Consider the following 19,100-nt stretch of genomic DNA (forward strand, 5'->3'; position numbering starts at 1 on the left):
ATTCATGTATTGTGTTAAAGGTTTCATGATGCTTGTATTTGAACAAAAGTATATCATGTTAAGATTGTTCTATACAACTGTTGGGGTCTCTATAATCTTCAATATGACATCCTAAACCTGGAATGAAAGTGCATCCTTGTAGCTGTGTGGGCTAATAGTCAAAGTGTTTGCCTTGGGGTAAGTTGATCCAATGGCCATTGCGTAAGTTGAGCGAACGGTTGAGCCAATGACAAGTTGAGCAAATGTAAGTGTTTTATTCCCAGGTGTAATGAAAGGCATTATCACTGGGATATGAGGTAACAGGACCTGGCCTATGTTAAAAGTGTTTTTTTTTAAGTACAAAGTGTTTGTTAGGTGTTAAGCTTGTGTTAAAAGATTATTAAAATGATGAAAAGACTAAAAGTGATTATGATTGTGTTGAACTGTGTTTGGGAAATAAAGTTAGAGATGGTTTTAAAAAGGTAGCGGTAATATTTAATTCAGTACCGAACTTTGTAGGCGGCTTAATTTACCCTGTCCCGCAGCTCAACATACCCAATACCACTTTTTTTGGACAAGCTATCAGAACTGTTAAGTTTATATTTGTTAGATAGAATACTATATTTCCCTTGCTGAATGTAAGAAAATTGCTCAGCACCCTACGGTTTTAGTCCTGCTGTACCCTGTGCATGTGACACATAGACTTGAAACTTTCTTGAGGAATTCACCAACCCTATGTTTAGCCATGCATGCATATGTACAGTACTTTTCTCCTGTCCTCCCGTTCTATTGTTCTATTGCTCGCTCACACACTCCATCTCTATGCTCAGCAGTCAGCACCATGTGAGACGTTTAGCTGGGCGGGCGTGGGTCAGAGGTTACATCGTTGACCCAGTAATACAGGAGTCAGATACTCTTACCCCAGCACCAGCCCTGAAGAGGAACCCTCTGAACCCTCCCTCAGAGCATGACTAATCTTTCTCTATCTCTCTATCTCTATCACTCTATCTATCGACACATATATATCTGTTATCTTTCTCGTCTTTTCCTTTGCTTCCCTCGGCCCTCGCCCCCACTACCTCTCATCGAATTCTCGCTCACCGAATTGCCCACCTCGTCTCTCTTGTTTCTCTCTCCGCAGTTCTCCTTCGCCCGACTTTCTATATCACTCTTTCTATACCCCTCCACTTCACTCTTTCTCTCTCCTGTTTGTGAATGTAGCTTTCCAGGACTGACTCCTGGTGGTGTTTGATCTTGAGAGCTTAAAGAGAGAGAGAGAGAGCAGTGATTTGATGATTGCATGTCATGGCATGTGGCATGCCGTGTGTACCATTGATGCCTATGTCAGGAGGGAGAGTGCTTGCGCCTGGCATGCAAGTGTCAGAATCAGACGCAGCCACAGAGGGACTTTTATTCTGAAATCCCCTGACATCCCCCCCCCCCCCCCAGCCCCGCCTGATGTATACAGAATGTCACTGCATTCTATGACTCTCACTAAGACTTATCATGGCATTTTATTAAATGAGCTTTGGCACAGATAAAAGGAAGAGGTAGACTGGATTATGGAAGAGACAGTTTGCTTTTGATGACTGTGGACAGTGGCTTATAGTGGAGTTTTGTGCCAGTTCTATATATTGGACACATAATACCTAATTGTTATAGGCGAACGCAGCAGGCATATGCTGCATCTGCATGCGGTATTAAACAGTCAACAGCCCCCAATTTCCATAGCCCCAATTTACCTGTGAGTCATTGCCTGTCAGTTGTCTGGAAATGAGAACTCTAACATACTGTGGCGTTAGAGGGCCACCTAGAGGGCCATCTTTCTAATTGTAAGTCGCTTTGGATAAGAGCGTCTGCTAAATGACTATAATAGAGCACTGAATGACTAAACTGGAGAGTGCTGTCTCTGATTTACTCTCGCGCTATCTCTCTCAGAACGATCTGCTTGACCCTAACCACTTAAGCTTCAAGATTGGTCACTCAACCGAGGCTGCTCTTCTCTGTGTAACGGAAGCTCCTCTCTCTCCTGTTCTCATCCTCCTCGACCTATCCTCTGCCTTCGACAGCGTGAACCATCAGATCCTCCTCTCCACCCTCTCAGGGCTGGGCGTCTCAGGTTCTGCACACTCTTGAATTGCATCCTACCTGGCAGGCCACTCCTACCAGGTGACGTGGGGGAGATCGGTGTCTGCACAATGTACTCTCACTGCTGGCGTCCCCCAGGGCTCAGTTCTAGGCCTCTTCTCTCTATACACCAAGTCACTCGGCTCCGTCATATCCTCACATGGTCTCTCCTATCATTGCTTTGCGGCTGACACTCAACTACTTTTTTCCTTCTCCCTTCTGACACCCAGGTAGCGACACACATCTCTGCGTGCCTGGCAGATATCTTAGCGTGGATGTCGGCCCACCACCTCAAGCTCAACCTCAACAAAACGGAGCGGCTCTTCCTCCCGGGGAAGGCCTGCCTGATCCAAGACCTCTCCATCACAGTTGACAACTCCACGGTGCCCCCCTCCCAGAGTGCAAAGAACCTTGGGGTGACCCTGGACAACACCTTGTCGTTCTCTGCAAACATCAAAGCAGTGGCACGCTCCTGCAGGTTCATGCTCTACAACATCCGTAGTGTAAAACCCTACCTCACACAGGAAGCGGTGCAGGTCCTAATCCAGGCACTTGTCATCTCCCGTCTGGACTACTGCAACTTGCTGATGGCTGGGCTCCTTGTGCCATCAAACCCCTGCAACTTATCCAGAACACTACAGCCCGCCTGGCTGCAGAACGCCATCCCAAATTCTCACATGTCACCCCGCTCCGCCGCACACTCCACTAGCTTCCAGTCGAAGCTCGCATTCACTCGCCTCACCCCTCACTTTCGTGAACTAACACTTGCACATGACTCTTTTCCTCCTTACTAGCTCTGACTTTGCTAATAGCTACTTTATTGAGGAAAAATTGACTTACTGTGACATGTGGTTATCCCACCTACCTGAATGCACTAACTGTAAGTCACTCTGGATAAGAGTGTTTGCTAAATGACTAAATAACTATGTAAATCTAGTGGACACAGTTCGACAAGACTCCCATTTTCTCTGGTACTAAATTAGTGCCCTCTAGTGTTCACAGTTAGGTAATGCGACCCCCTTCAGGATATTTTTTGCTGAGGTGGAGAGAGCGTGGCTCCTTTGACTTCCTCTATCTATTTGTTCTACTTAAACCTCCTGTTCATACTTGCCATATTAGCACACCTACTGAAATATATTGCCCATAATCGTGTCACTTCAACAGAACTGTTATGTAATTTCAGATATGATGAAGATATGATGAATTTGAGAATATATTCAAATACGTCTCTAATTGTGTACTTCACTATTCCTGTTGGACCACTGAAATGAATAGAGGGTTATTCGATAGAATACAGACCTTTAACTGACCCCACCTCTCCCCCTCTATCCATCTCTCTGGGAGAAAATGTCTGTGAATCTAGCTGTGTATCATCTGTGTGTTCTCCTCAGGGGGTTATTAGGGAGGAATGTCCCCATTGTCATAACCATCGTCAACACAACCTCTCACTCCCTGCAGGTGACATCTTCCTCCGTTTCCACGTGACTGCAGATCCACCTTCACTTTCTCTGTCTCTCGTTTTCGGTCTCTCTCGCTCTCCTCTCTCTCCCCCACCTTGTGCCCTCTGTCTCTCTCTACCTATAAACAACTACATCATCCCCCTCTCTCTCGTTCTCATTGTAGCATCCCTTTCTCTTTCTATTTATTTTTATTTAACCTTTATTTTATGAGGGAGTCATACTGAGACCAATGTCTCTTATACAGATGAGCCCTGAATGACAAAAAAAATCCACACATCAAAACGCAAACAGAAAGAAAAACACGGTCATAAAAACAAAACACATTTATCAGAAGTAAGGTCCTCAATCAGCTGTCTGTCTGACTGTCTGTCTGTCTGTCTGTCTGTCTGTCTGTCTGTCTGTCTGTCTGTCTGTCTGTCTGTCTGTCTGTCTGTCTGTCTGTCTGTCTGTCTGTCTGTCTGTCTGTCTGTCTGTCTGACTCTCTGTCTGTCTGTCTGTCTGTCTGACTCTCTGTCTGTCTGTCTGTCTGTCTGTCTGTCTGTCTGTCTGTCTGTCTGTCTGTCTGTCTGTCTGTCTGTCTGACTCTCTGTCTGTCTGACTCTCTGTCTGTCTGACTCTCTGTCTGTCTGTCTGTCTGTCTGTCTGTCTGTCTGTCTGTCTGTCTGTCTGTCTGTCTGTCTGTCTGTCTGTCTGTCTGTCTGTCTGTCTGTCTGTCTGTCTGACTCTCTCTCACACTCTCTCTCACTCTCTCTCTCACTCTCTCGTTCTGTCCGGCTCTCTCTCTCTGTCTTTCACAGTTCTATTCCATGTCTAGTTTGGCTAATCAATGCGTTTGTTGCCACTCCAGAGAACACCCAGTGGATGATTGATATGACAACAAATCCACACAGTTTCTAACAGTGCGTAATCGCCTCTATGAACATGGATTTTCAGTCTTGTTTCAGTTGCCTTCCTAGCTCTCAGTTTGGCTTAAAGAGCCTGGTGTTAGCGGAGGCGGAGGCCATACTCTGGGCATCCCATCCAATGCGCCAGGAAAAATGCCCCAGCTGCCCCTTCCTCTCTCACACTGACATGCACAGATACACACTGGGACAGTCAAGGTATACTGGCGGCATAGCTTATGAATACGGTGCATATATTGGTGGCATAGCATATGCATGAGCATGTAATGAAATGCACACTAGAGCTTTTAAGGTAGTACTGATGGCTGGTGAATATACAGTGAAAGGCATGTCCTGGTGCATGTATGGATGGCATAGCTCATGCAGTTTAAGCTTGTACTAAAAGGCACGACACAGCATGTGCTAGTGCATTAAGTATGTGTAGCAAGCTAGGTGCGTGGATTACAGGTCTAGACGTGCAGTGCAGTATATATGCTATTGCTATGTACGCTAGAAACGGTATGCCTATGTATCTAGTGGAGCATGGCAGATAATGGCTAGTAATGGATATTATTCTCGCTAGACATGTGTGGCAGTGTGGACATGTATTACACAGAAACACAGTAGATACACAACTCTATTCCCCCTCTATCCTATGTATCAGGGTGATAGTAGTGAGTCCTATCCAGAGAATCCGCTCCAGGTCATAGTGTTTGCCCTCTGTTGTCAGAGAGAGCACAGCTCCTCACTCACCAGGGGGAGGAAGTGCTAGCTGGACTCACAGAGTGTGAAAGAGAGAGCGAGAGAGAGAGAGAGAGAGAGAGAGAGAGAGAGAGAGAGAACAAGAGAGGAGAGTCACGACTAAGTGTTGGATTTTTGACATTGACCTCACTGCTGCAGTGTGTTTGATGGTTGTTTGATGGTAGTTGATGGATTAGTTGATGATTCTTTTTGGTTGTTTATGGTATATGCTTGAATGTTGCATTTGTGACAGTGGAAGTTGGTTACTTGATACAGTCGGTGTTGTGTGATTGATGTGTGTATGATGGTGATTTGGTGTGTGCGTGTTGATACGTGAGTTGTGTGTTGTATGTGAGGCGTGTGTGTTTGATGGTGCTGGGTAACTGGGCTGTTGGGGCTATGTATCGGCGGTCGCCCTGTCACAGAAGCAGGGCACACTTTGACTTTAGCGAGGACATCATCAAGGGACTCCATGCCTCCAGCCACACTCACAGGTCAGACCAATGATATACTGTACCTCTCTGCCTTCCCATCTCTCTCTCTCTGTGTCTCTCGTTCTCCCTCTCTCTCACGTCATTCATCTGCCTTTCTGTCCTTCTCCCTGTCTCTCTCTCAGATCTTTCTCTCGTGGTTCTCTGCCATTCTCATGTTCAGTTTAGTGTGTGATGTGTTGCCAGTATGCTCATTTCATCTTTACAGATAGCATTCGGTGCTTGTTATGCTTGCTTTTCAGTTCTCACTCTCTCTTTCTCACTCTCACTCTCTCTTTGCTCTGCATGGACAGATTCCCCCCCCCCCCCCCCCCCCTCTGAATATCTTGTTCCCATGTTCAGTCTCTCTAGCTATATCTCTGAAGGGGATTAGGAGGGGGGGTGTGTGTGTGTGTGTGTGTGTGTGTGTGTGTGTGTGTGTGTGTGTGTGTGTGTGTGTGTGTGTGTGTGTGTGTGTGTGTGTGTGTGTGTGTGTGTGTGTGTGTGTGTGTGTGTGTGTGTGTGTGTGTGTGTGTGTGTGAAGGAAAGACTGAATAATATAGCTTGAGTGTCTGTCATTTGGTTTGTTTACACTGTTGTGGTGTGAGTCTATGTAGTAGGCAGTTCTGGACTACTGGTCCATCCAGATTCAGCTGTGCTGCTGTTACCTAAAGCTCCCCTACAGAACTGTCTCTGATGTAATGCAATTTCCTTAATGTAGCCGGCTGATAACGCAACCTAACCCTCCCAGCAGGATATGTACTAGTGCTCCACTGTTCCACTGTGCCTTGCAAATGTTTCGCGTCACCCTCCTTGTTTACCCGAGCGCGTGACAGTTATTCTCTCCGACACCGCTTTGCTACTGCTTATGTTTACATCGTGCAAAGACGTTATGCTCTACAAAGCCAATATTGCTTATGAAGAGTTATTCCGTTTTGAGTGGATTTACGTTGCAGGGATACACACATTACACTTTCACGTGACTCTGACCAGGATAACATCATCATCATGGTGAAATTGTAGATTGTTGTTGTGGGGAAACAGAGAGAGGGGGCAGCAGGCAAGACGCGCATGGGTCCAACCCAGCCAGTTCAGTAGCAGGCAGCCTTGGCTGAGACTGGTTCTGTGGTCCCTCAGGCCTCTGGCTGCAGATATCTATGGATGCAGGGCCACTAGGCTCCAGGGTAGTACAAGTTCAACCACAGCAGCAGCATTGGGTTCTGGCTGCAGGTCTCATGGTTAGGGAGTTTCTCCATAGCCACAGCAGCAGTACTGGCCTGGGAGACTCCAGCCAGACCAGGCCCACCTTTTAAGAACCAAGGTTTCCTGTGGAAAGTACTGTACAGTCAGTCAGTGCATGTGGAAGTGGAAAGAACAACACAGTCAGATGTATGTGTGTGTGTCTGACACGTGACAGGGATAATTAGTATACACTTGTGCTTGTCTGTTGATGTGAGCACGTATCTGTGAGGAGTTTGTGTGTGTTGTGACACTGTGGTCTATCGGAGTTTGCTTTTGCATACATCCTGTAGGAAGCTGTGTGCTGGTGATGATGGTGATTATGACAACACAAGAGTGAACAACATAGTGGGAAGTGGTTGTTGAATTACTACTAGGAGACTAGGGAAGAAATCCTGTTTCGGACAACCTAGAGAGGTTTTCCCTTCACACACGTACGCACACTCGGACACACACACACAGCGAGAGAGAGAGTGAGAGAGAGAGAGAGAGAGAGAGAGAGAAGGCTAACTCGGAGCAGAGTTTGACCTAGGGTAACTTGACTTTGTACACAGCCCATGGAATGAATGCCATTTAAATCAAGTTCTGTTTAGTTACACAGCCCAAGTGCTCTCCCACTTGCTCCCTGCTCTCTCTCACTCTCCCAAAATCATGTGACATAGTGAATTATGATCTGACGTGACTAACCATAAGTTTCTCACAATGAGGACGTCTGGGAAGAAAAAAAATGTAAATAAGAATGCTTTGTTTGTTGTTGTTGATTCAAAAGTGTCCTCATATTTGCATATCCTAGCATGACGGCTTTGCAACGTCATAGTTCCTACATTTAGATTCAGTGTCACGGTTGTCAAAAGGAGAAGCGGACCAAAGTGCAGCGTGTGTGTTGTTCCACATTTGATTTACTCTGTGAAACTATGCGGTACATAAATAAACTGAATACACAAAACAACAAACCGTGACGCAGCAGTGACACAAACACTACTCAAAAATAATCACCCACAAAACCCAGGAAGAAAAACCCCTACTTAAGTATGATCTCCAATTAGAGACAACGAGGACCAGCTACCTCTAATTGGAGGTCATCCCAAACAAACCAACATAGAAATACAAAAACTAGAACCTAGGAACATAGAAATAGAACACATAGAATAAACCCCCCTGTCACACCCTGACCTACTCTACCATAGAAAATAACACCTTACCATGGTCAGGACGTGACATTCAGTTTGTTGGCCGCTTAAGTGTGCATTTGTAAATTCACTCTGAAGTGTCAAAGTACACTCTGGGCATTCGTAAATTCTGAACATTGTCATATTGTTTGTTTGTAAATTGAGTGTTTCGCTCTCAGAGTGTTCAGAGTGTACACTGAACACTCTGGCCAAGGAGTACAGTTGATCCGAGCGTTCTGACCTCACAATGGAAGTCAAGCACCCAAGCTAAATGGCTAAAGTTGGCTAGCTTGCTAGCTACTTTCAGGCACAAATGAGAGAACACGTCACTCTAAACATTTTACTCGCCTTAGCAGATCTTGGTTAGTGATTAACTGTCTTACTGGCAACAATTTCATTAAGTTTTTCAGCCGATGTGTACTTACAGCTGTCATAACAACTAAGTTTAGGATGTTTGTAAATTCCTCAATTATTTGGCGCTCTGGCACTCTCAAACCAGAGTGCTCTGAAATCGGAGTAGATTGCCAGTGTGAAATTACTAAAACCGAATTTTAATTCTTGAGCATTTTCAGTGTGCTATCTTCAGATACTTCCACTTCATTTCCAATTCATCAACTGAACATGTTTCTGCTCACTACACTGAATCTCTTATCATGTCAAGGTCTAGAACTTTATTCTTTCATCATCAAGGTCATGTCCATCAAACTGATGCAGAGCCATGGTAGTTATGTTGTAGCAGAAGTGTGTAGTCTCTATTCTCTGACTCTGTCACATGTGCAGAGTGTGGGCTGGACTGAGTTTGGGAACTGAACGCTGAATGTTCTTCCTTCCCACCACCAGAACCATGCAGGCCAGACTACAGCTTTGGAAAAAACACATTGATTGAGAATTCCAAGGAATTTTCCCTTTTTCCCCTCCAATCCCAGAAAGTAGCCTGAAGGATTAGACAAAGTTTACCCCCAAAAAGAGTTGAGTGATGAAATGCAGTTACTACAACAGAAGTGATCGGTGCTTTTGTTGTCTCTGGCTTTTCCAAACACTCAACGTGTTGATCTGTGTATGTCTGCTGTGTGTGTGTGCATGCTCCCATTTGCATGCTGTGTGCGTTTTGCCGTGTCTGACACCTCTGTGACTGTTTTCCTCTCTGTGTTATAAACTGCCATCTCAGTCTGGCAGTGTAGACTGTGGTACCATGGAGACAGACACCTCCTGTTTATCCATGCAGCTCAAAGTAGTAATTCCACAACAGGAAGTCTCAGTAAATATGCCTTCTTAATAGTTCCCTCAGTGTTTTCTGACTCCATCTTACTGTACCTGGCTGAGAATGTGTACTCATTACTGCATGTGTGCATTTACTGTCTACATTACTGTCCACTGCTTTACTTAGAATTTTTTTTATTTAACCTCTTATAGAATAATGTGTGTGTTGTTGGGATTTCTCTGCATATCATGATGACCCTTACAGAAAAACCACATGAATTTCACATGTAAACACGTGGAGTGTTCTTTTTTCTTATTTTTATTACCCCATCCACCACCTCCCCTCTTCAGATGACACATATCTTTTTAGTTTTTTACAACTTTTCTACTACGTATGTAGTACGTAGTAGACCAAGGAGCTGGCGGAAAATAGGAGGCTTTTTACAGCAACAAGGATGAGGCTGCATGAGTTGGATATACAGTATCATTCAAAAGTTTGGACACACCTACTCATTCAAGGGTTTTCCTTTATTTTTACTATTTTCTACATTGTAGAATAATAGAGAAGACATTGACACTATGAAATAACACATGGAATCATGTAATAACCAAAAACGTGTTAAACAAATCAAAATATATTTTATATTTGAGATTCTTCAAAGTAGCCACCCTTTACCTTGATGACAGCTTTACACATTTTTGGCATTCTCTCAACCAGCTTCATGAGGTAGTCACCTGGAATCAATTTCAATTAACAGGTGTGCCTTGTTAAAAGTACATTTGTGGAATTTCTTTCTTTCTTAATGTGTTTGAGCCTATCAGCTGTATACCAGGTAGGGCTGGTATACAGAAGATTGGTATTTGATAAAAGACCAAGTCCATATTATGGCAAGAACAGCTCAAATAAGCAAAGAGAAACGACAGTCCATCATTACTTTAACCTCTTACATCTATACGTTCCGCTAGCGGAACACCTGCTCCAATATCCAATGATAGGCGTGGCGCGAATTACAAATTCCTCAAAAATACAAAAACTTCAATTTTTCAAACATATGACTATTTCACAGCATTTTAAAGACAAGACTCTCCTTTATCTAACCACACTGTCCGATTTCAAAAAGGCTTTACAGCGAAAGCAAAACATTAGATTATGTCAGCAGAGTACCAAGCCAGAAATAATCAGACACCCATTTTTCAAGCTAGCATATAATGTCACAAAAACCCAGAAGACAGCTAAATGCAGCACTAACCTTTGATGATCTTCATCAGATGACACACCTAGGACATTATGTTATACAATACATGCATGTTTTGTTCAATCAAGTTCATATTTATATCAAAAAACAGCTTTTTACATTAGCATGTGACGTTCAGAACTAGCATACCCCCCGCAAACGTCCGGGGAATTTGCTAACAATTTACTAAATTACTCACGATAAACGTTCACAAAAAGCATAACAATTATTTTAAGAATTATAGATACAGAACTCCTCTATGCACTCGATATGTCCGATTTTAAAATAGCTTTTTGGTGAAAGCACATTTTGCAATATTCTAAGTACATAGCCCAGCCATCACGGGCTAGCTATTTAGACACCCGGCAAGTTTAGCCTTCACCAAAATCAGATTTACTATTATAAAAGTTTGATTACCTTTTGTTGTCTTCGTCAGAATGCACTCCCAGGACTGCTACTTCAATAACAAATGTTGGTTTGGTCCAAAATAATCCATCGTTATATCCGAATAGCGGCGTTTTGTTCGTGCGTCCCAGACACTATCCGAAATGGTAAATCAGGGTCGTGCGCATGGCGCAATTCGTGACAAAAAAATTCTAAATATTCCATTACCGTACTTCGAAGCATGTCAACCGCTGTTTAAAATCAATTTTTATGCAATTTATCTCGTAAAAAAGCGATAATATTCCGACCGGGAATCTCCTTTTCGGCAAACAGAGGAAAAATCACAAAGACGGGGGCGGCCAGGTCACGCGCCAAAGCCCACAGTCCCTTGATCGGCCACTTGAGAAAGGCGATAATGTGTTTCAGCCTGGGGCTGGGATGACGACATTCTGTTTTTTCCCGGGCTCTGAGCGCCCATGGAAGACGTAGGAAGTGTCACGTTAGAGCAGAGATCCTTTGTAAAAGATAGAGATGGCAAAGAAGTTCAAGAAATGGTCAGACAGGCCACTTCCTGTAAAGGAATCTCTCAGGTTTTGACCTGCCATTTGAGTTCTGTTATACTCACAGACACCATTCAAACAGTTTTAGAAACTGTGGAGTGTTTTCTATCCAAAGCCAATAATTATATGCATATTCTAGTTACTGGGCAGGAGTAGTAACCAGATTAAATCGGGTACGTTTTTTATCCAGCCGTGAAAATACTGCCCCCTAGCCATAACAGGTTAAGACATGAATGTCAGTCAATGAGGAACATTTCAAGAACTTTGAAAGTTTCTTCAAGTGCAGTAGCAAAAAACCATCAAGAGCTATGATAAAACTGGCTCTCATGAGGACCACCACAGGAAAGGAAGACCCAGAGTTACCTCTGCTGCAGAGGATAAGTTCATTAGAGTTACCAGCCTCAGAAATTGAAGCCCAAATTAATGTTTCACAGAGTTCAAGTAACATACACATCTCCACATCAACTGTTCAGAGGAGACTGCGTGAATCAGGCCTTCATGGTCAAATTGCTGCAAAGAAACCACTACTAAAGGACACCAATAAGAAGAAGAGACTTGCTTGGGCCAAGAAACACGAGCAACAGACATTAGACCGATGGAAATCTGTCCTTTGGTCTGATGAGTCCAAATTTTAGATTTTTGCTTCCAACCGCCGTGTCTTTGTGAGATGCAGAGTAGGTGAACGGATGATCTCCACATGTGTGGTTCCCACCGTGAAGCATGGAGGAGGAGGTGTGATGGTGTGGGGGTGCTTGCTGGTGACACTGTCAGTGATTTATTTAGAATTCAAGGCACACTTAACCAGCATAGCTACCATAGCATTCTGCAGCGATACGCCATCCCATCTGGTTTTGTGCTTAGAGGGACTATCATTTGTTTTTCAATAGGACAGTGACCCAACACACCTTCAGGCTGTGTAAGGGCTATTTGACCAAGAAGGACAGTGTTGGAGTGCTGCATCAGATTACCTGGCCTCCAAAATCACCTGACCTCAACCCAATTGAGGTGGTTTGGGATGAGTTGGACCGCAGAGTGAAGGAAAAACAGCCAACAATTTCTCAGCATATGTGGGAACTGTCATCAAGGCAAAGGGTGGCTATTTGAAGAATCTCAAATATACAATATATTTTGATTTAACACTTTTTTGGTTACTACATGATTCCATTTGTGTTATTTCATAGTGTTGATGTCTTCACTATTATTCTACCATGTAAAAAATAAAGATAAACCCTGGAATAAGTACCGTAATTTCCGGACTATTAAGCGCACCTGAATATAAGCCGCACCCACTGAATTATTTTTTTTTTTACATTTTTAACATAAATAAGCCGCACATGTCTATAAGCCGCAGGTGCCTACCGGTACATTGAAACAAATGAACTTTACACAGGCTTTAACGAAACACGGCTTGTAACAAAAAGAAATAGGCTTTAACGAAACACGGCTTGTAACAAAAAATAAAAAATTAGCAGTAAGCTTTAGTTGTCTTTTTGCACTGAGTCAATTCCTCACGCTGCTGTTTCCAACTTCTTATCATCGACTCATTAAGACCAAGCTCCCGTGCAGCAGCTCTATTTCCTTTTCCAACAGCCAGATCAATCGCCTTCAACTTGAAAGCTGCATCATATGCATTTCTCCGTGTCTTTGCCATGATGAGGGTGACAAAATGACTACCGTAATCAGAATGATGGGAAGTTTGAGAGCGCTCGATTTAATCTAAACAGTAAACCAAAAAGTTGTTTGACCTTAACCCGTTTGGCAATTTCATTGGTCTAATGAAACCTTCATGCCGCCAAAAAACTGTGCACGTCACAGAATGTGTTTTTTTTTTAGAAAAAAAATGTGAAAGCGGAAAAATCCATATATTAGCCGCATCATTGTTTAAGACGCGAGGTTCAAAGCCTGGGAAAAAAGTTGCGGTTTATAGTCCGGAATTTACGGTAGGTGTGTCCAAACTTTTGACTGGTTCTGTATATAGCATTCTGTTGGTGGCAAGAATTTTTTTGAATCATTTAAATTGAAAAACTCAAAGTGTTACATCGGTACATCGAAAATGTCTTCCATTTATTTTGCAGTTTCATTTTTGTCCTCAAATTAAAGTGGTATATTTTTCTATGTATGCCAATTCTTTTCAGCCAATTTGTATCTTTAATATATGGCAGACAAACAAGTTCCCTACCTTCTCCCTTGTCCACTTGCCTCCTCCATTTTTGTGGTAACGCTGCAATCAGTTGGTTATAAGTTTGGATTGAGCAGACATTCCCATATATTTTTGATAGCTGCATATGTGACATAACTCCATCGTTTCTATTCATAATATCATGAATAAATATAATACACATTTTTTTTATTCCTTAAAGAATGTTTTTTTTATTCATCAGTATATTTCAGTTTATCAATAATATTTGTTATAATATTTGTTCTATTTTTTCTGGAGGATAAAACTGAAATTGTAACCAGCGTTGTATGGTTTGTTAAAGAAAGGGCGATACTTTAAACAAAATTACATTTTCAATTAGTCGGAAATGAGAAGTTGTAATCTGTATAAAGGCCGTGTTTGAACAAAGGATGAGCCTTAATTAATCATCAACTGGAGAACCATTTTGGGTTTAAGAATAACTTCTGTGTGAGTGAAGCTTTTAGTGAGAGGTTTAAAGCTTTAATATTTAATCATTTTATCCCCGCAAACTCATATTCATTATATAAGTAGGCACGTTTAACTTTGTGTGGTTTAGCATTCCAAATAAAATTAAATATTTTTTGCTCATGATTTAAAAAACGAGTTGTCTGGAGTAGGCAGCGCTATTAGAAAGTAAGTAGACTGTGATAGGACCAAAGAGTTAATCAATGTGATTTTTACATAAATAGACAATCTTATCTGTTTTTGCAAACTTTCTGTTGAAAATGATTGTGGCAAGTTCATTTATATTTTGGGAGATATGAATACCAAGTACGTCTAATTCACCATCCGCCCATTTTATTGGTAAACTACAAGGTAGTGTAAACACTCTATTTTTTAACGATCCAATACGTAATATGGTACACTTGTCATAATTAGGTTTTAGTCCAGAGAGGCTAGAAAAGTGATCAGATCTTCAATGAGACTGTGCAGGGATCCAGATTGTGGATTTATGCAAAAACCTGAGTCATCGGCATACATTGACACTTTTGTTTTTATCCCCTGGATTTCTAACCCCTTGACGTTCTTGTTGGATTTCATTTTTATAGCTAGCATTTCAATGCCCATAATAAATAGAAAAAGCTCAATACTTTTTGAGAAGTAACCATTATTTACTATTTTACACCTGAGGTTGCTGTACATAACTTTAACCCATTGTATAAGAAAATCACCAAAATGAAAGTAATCCAGGCATTTATATATAAATTCGAGTCGTACTTTATCAAACGCCTTTTCAAAATCTGCTATGAAGACCAGGTCTGGTATCTTTGATGTTTCATAATGTTCAATTGTTTCAAGTAATTGTCGTATATTATCTCCAATATATCGTCCACGTAAAAAACCTGTCTGATCAGGATGAACAATATCTGGTAAAACCTTTTTTATTCTATGTGCTATGCATTTGGCCAGGATTTTCGCATCACAACATTGAACATTTAAGAGGCCTCCAGTTTTTTAAATGGACTGGATCTTTATACTTACCACCCAGGTCCTGTTTTAGTAATAATGAAATCAGACCTTCTTGTTGAGTACCTGAAAGTCTACCATTTGTATAAGAGTAATTAAAACATGCTAATAATGGATCTTTTGAGTACATCAAAAAAGGTCTGATATACAGTACCTCTACTGGTATACCATCAAGCCCTGGTGTTTTTCCAGACTGAAAAGATTTTATTGCTTCAAAACGTTCCTCCTCTGTAAGTTGGCCTTCACACGGGTCTTTCTGTACATTTGTTAATTTTACATTATTATTATTATTATTATTAGGAAAGACGTCCTTACAGTTAACATCATTCTATGGAAATGGAGGAGACTGAAAAGAAAACATACGCTTAAAATATTTAGCTTCTTCTTTCAACATAGAATTTGGTGAATCATGGATGACTCCAATCATTTGTTACGAGTTTCCGTAAATTATTTTTGGTAGCATTTCTACATTCAATGTAGTGCATTTTAAAAATAATCCATCCAATTCGCTTTATTGATGTTCTTGAATAAGTACCTCCCATTCTTTTTGTTTTTCCTCTAACCTATTTTGTGCCTTTATAGGACAGTTGTCATTACCATCTACCTGCGCTGTTACTTCCTCTATTTCCATTATTAGTCTAATCTCTTTTGACCTCAACCACTTTTGTTATAATGAGTATAGTATTGAATGGCCTCTAAAAGTACATTTTAAAAGTGTCCCATATAATAAGGGGATCTGCTGTACCTATGTTGTGCAGAAAAAAAGTTAATTATGAATTATTTTGTCTTAGTTAAGAACAAATTGTCATCCAATAGGCTTTGATTCAATTTCTAAGTAAATTCTGTAAGAGTTATATGGAGGCCAATTAGATGGTGGTCTGATCGCATTCGGTCTCCTATTAATACTTTTTAAAACTTTTCATTCCAGCAAGAATAAGACCAGGAAGTAACTAAGATGTCCCGCTTGATAAAAACACGTTTTATGTGATTACGTGATGTTATGTGAAGTTAATGTGATAACATGTGACATGTAAAGCAACATGTGATAACATGAAACTACACGTGTGAAAACGTGATCACATTTGAGGTGTTCCAAAAACACGTTTTCACATGATTTTCCACATGTGAAATCATGTGATTTTCCACATGTGAAATCATGTGGTTTTCCACATGTGAAATCATGTGGTTTATCTGTAAGGGGATGTCCATAGCCCTTCAGTCATTCCCCAATCCCCATGTTTCATGAGCTAAACAGACTTAACTTGACATTGCCCACTGTCTTTGCTCAGTGCTAGGGAAAGACATAACTCTCAATGTCATTTTCTTAGTCTCTCTTGTTACTGTCTTTCAGTCACTTCATGTCCCCGAATAATCTCCCTCCTACTTCTCACCTCTTGACCCTTCACTTAGTTCCTGACTCTCTCTCTACTATTCTCACACTTGCTCCCCCTATATCACTCCCCATTTCCATGGTATATCCCCCCCATCAAGACTGTTGTTAAGGCGGGATGATTCAGCTGCGTCATGGGGGAAGGATGTACTGTATAAGTCACACAGAAGTCATTGGGATCACTTCCTGGTTGTTTTTGCAGAACTGAGACAATACAGTACTTAATACTTACTGGAAATGATGGTTTCTACTGTACACCGTTTCTCCTCATCCTCACTTCTCTGAAATGAGAGCATAGGTTGAGCTATAATTATGGCCCAGTTTTTTTCCTGGTCAGGTCACATAGTAAGCTAAAACTTTCACTGTCAGGTTGGCATCCACCATTATGCATTAATGTATACATTCCAGTGGCAATTGAACTGTTGTTCCCTACTCAGGCTCCCAGAGGTGATTTAACCATGGACGTTTCATGTTCCCGTCACATCCACGTCAATGTACTCCATGACCATTCTGAGCCTTTCAGCAGAGGCTCACACATCGGACTCTACCAATCATAGCCAGGCTTCCTGGTTGTAATCCTGACCCCTTCATTCCTCAAAGCTCATAATTTAATCCCTGCAGTAAGGGATTTTGCTTGTGTATATCAGCCAACATGTTTGATAAATAGTTCCTGCTTCTATCTCTCTTGTCAGAAAACAGGAATCTTTGGAACTAGTGGGAATGATGGATGGAGGATATGGTACAAAACGTTCTCTCTCTTTCTCTATCTTTTCCCCTCTCTCTCTCTCTCTCTTCTGTGAAAGACTCTCCACACTTTGTTGTGTTCAGGCAGACTTATGGCTCAGTCAGTCTGGTGTCCATCTTGGACTGATATTTTGGGGTAATAGGGCAGGCTTAATTCTATATGTTCTCGCTTTGATTTAGAAAAGAGATGTACAGTGCCTTCGTAATGTATTCAGACCCCTTGACTTTTTACACATTTTGTTAGGTTACAGCCTTCTTTTAAAACAAATTAAATTGTTTTTTTCCCCCCTCATCAATCTACACACAATTCCCCATAATGACAAATCAATTTTTGCTAATTTATAAAAATGAAATAAAAAATGAAATATCACATTTACATAAGTATTCAGACCTTTTACTCAGTACTTTGTTGAAGCACCTTTGGCAGCGATTATAGCCTCGAGTCAGGTTGAATGGGGAGCGTTGCAGCACAGCTATTTTCAGGTCTCTCCAGAGATGTTCGATCGGGTACAAGTCCGTGCTCTGGCTGGGCCACTCAAAGACATTCAGAGACTTGTCCAGAAGCCACTCCTGCGTTGTCTTGGATGTGTGCTTAGGGTCATTGTCCTGTTGGAAGGTGAACCTTCGCCTCAGTCTGAGGTCCTGAGCGCTATGGAGCAGGTTTTCATCTCTCTGTACTTTGCTCCGTTCATCTTTCCATCGATCCTGAGTAGTCTCCCAGTCCCTGCCGCTGAAAAACATCCCCACTGCATAATGCTGCCACCACCATGCTTCACCGTAGGGATGGTGCCAGGTTTCCTCCAGACATGATGCTTGGCATTCAGGCCAAAGAGTTCAATCTTGGTTTCATCAGACCAGAGAATCTTGTTTCTCATGGTCTAAGAGTCTTTAGGTGCCTTTTGACAAACTCCAATTAGGGTGTCATGTGCATTTTACTGAGGAGTGGCTTCCGTCTGGCCACTCTACCATAAAGGCCTGATTGGTGGGGAGCTGCAGAGATGGTTGGCCTTCTGGAAGGTTCTCCCATCTCCACAGAGAGCTCTGTCAGAGTGACCATTGTGTTCTTGGTCACCTCCCTGACCAAGGCCCTTCTCCCCCGATTGCTCAGTTTGGTTGGGAGGCCAGCTCTAGAAAGAGTTTTGGTGGTTCCAAACACCTTTCATTTAACCCCTGGTCGGGCGGGATGGACATCCAGCGAAAAATCCTATCGCCATTAGCATAACAAAATTTAATATATATATTTTTTCAAATATAGGACTATGTTATATCGTTTTATAGATACACCTCTCCTGAATCGAACCACGTTGTCCGATTTCAAAAAGGCTTTACAGCAAAAGCAAAACATTAGATTATGTTAGAGGAGTATATCGTAAAAGTAGCCACATAGCCATTTTCCGACCAACCACATGCATCACAAATAACAAAAAAACAGCTAAATGCAGCACTAACCTTTGACAACCTTCATCAGATGACACTCCTAGGACATCATGTTACACAATACATGCATTCTTTTGTTCGATAAAGTTCATATTTATATATAAAAACAGCATTTTACATCGGCGCGTGACGTTGACTAACTATTTTCCCTCAAATGCATCCGGTGAAACAGCACTACAATTTACTAAATTACTATTCGAAAACATTTTTAAAATGTAATATTGTCATTCTAAGATTTATAGATGAATATCTCTTGAAAGCACCTGTAATGCCAGATTTAAAAATAACTTTACTGGGTAATCACACTTTGCGATAAAAGGGGATGCGATACTCAGAAAAATAGGCTACCGTTACAGGTCAGCGCCATCTTGGAACAATCGCATATCAAATCTACTCTTGTGTACTATTGTCAATAATCCCTTACCTTTGATTATCTTC

At 41.8% G+C, this 19,100-nt stretch overlaps 1 protein-coding gene across 1 annotated transcript in view; it reads left to right on the top strand.

Moving 5' to 3' along the window:
* Nucleotides 1-5,296: 5,296 nt before the first annotated feature.
* LOC106584037 (3',5'-cyclic-AMP phosphodiesterase 4B) overlaps nt 5,297-19,100 on the top strand; it is a 90,170-nt gene continuing 76,366 nt past the window's right edge. The window contains exon 1 of the mRNA XM_014168845.3: nt 5,297-5,682. Coding sequence (XP_014024320.1) covers nt 5,558-5,682 — 125 coding nt within the window. The 5' untranslated portion in view covers nt 5,297-5,557. The remainder of the gene's footprint in view (nt 5,683-19,100) is intronic.

This window comes from Salmo salar, chromosome 23 (genome assembly GCF_965601325.2).
Source record: "Salmo salar chromosome 23, fSalSal1, whole genome shotgun sequence".
Taxonomy (NCBI): domain Eukaryota; kingdom Metazoa; phylum Chordata; class Actinopteri; order Salmoniformes; family Salmonidae; genus Salmo; species Salmo salar.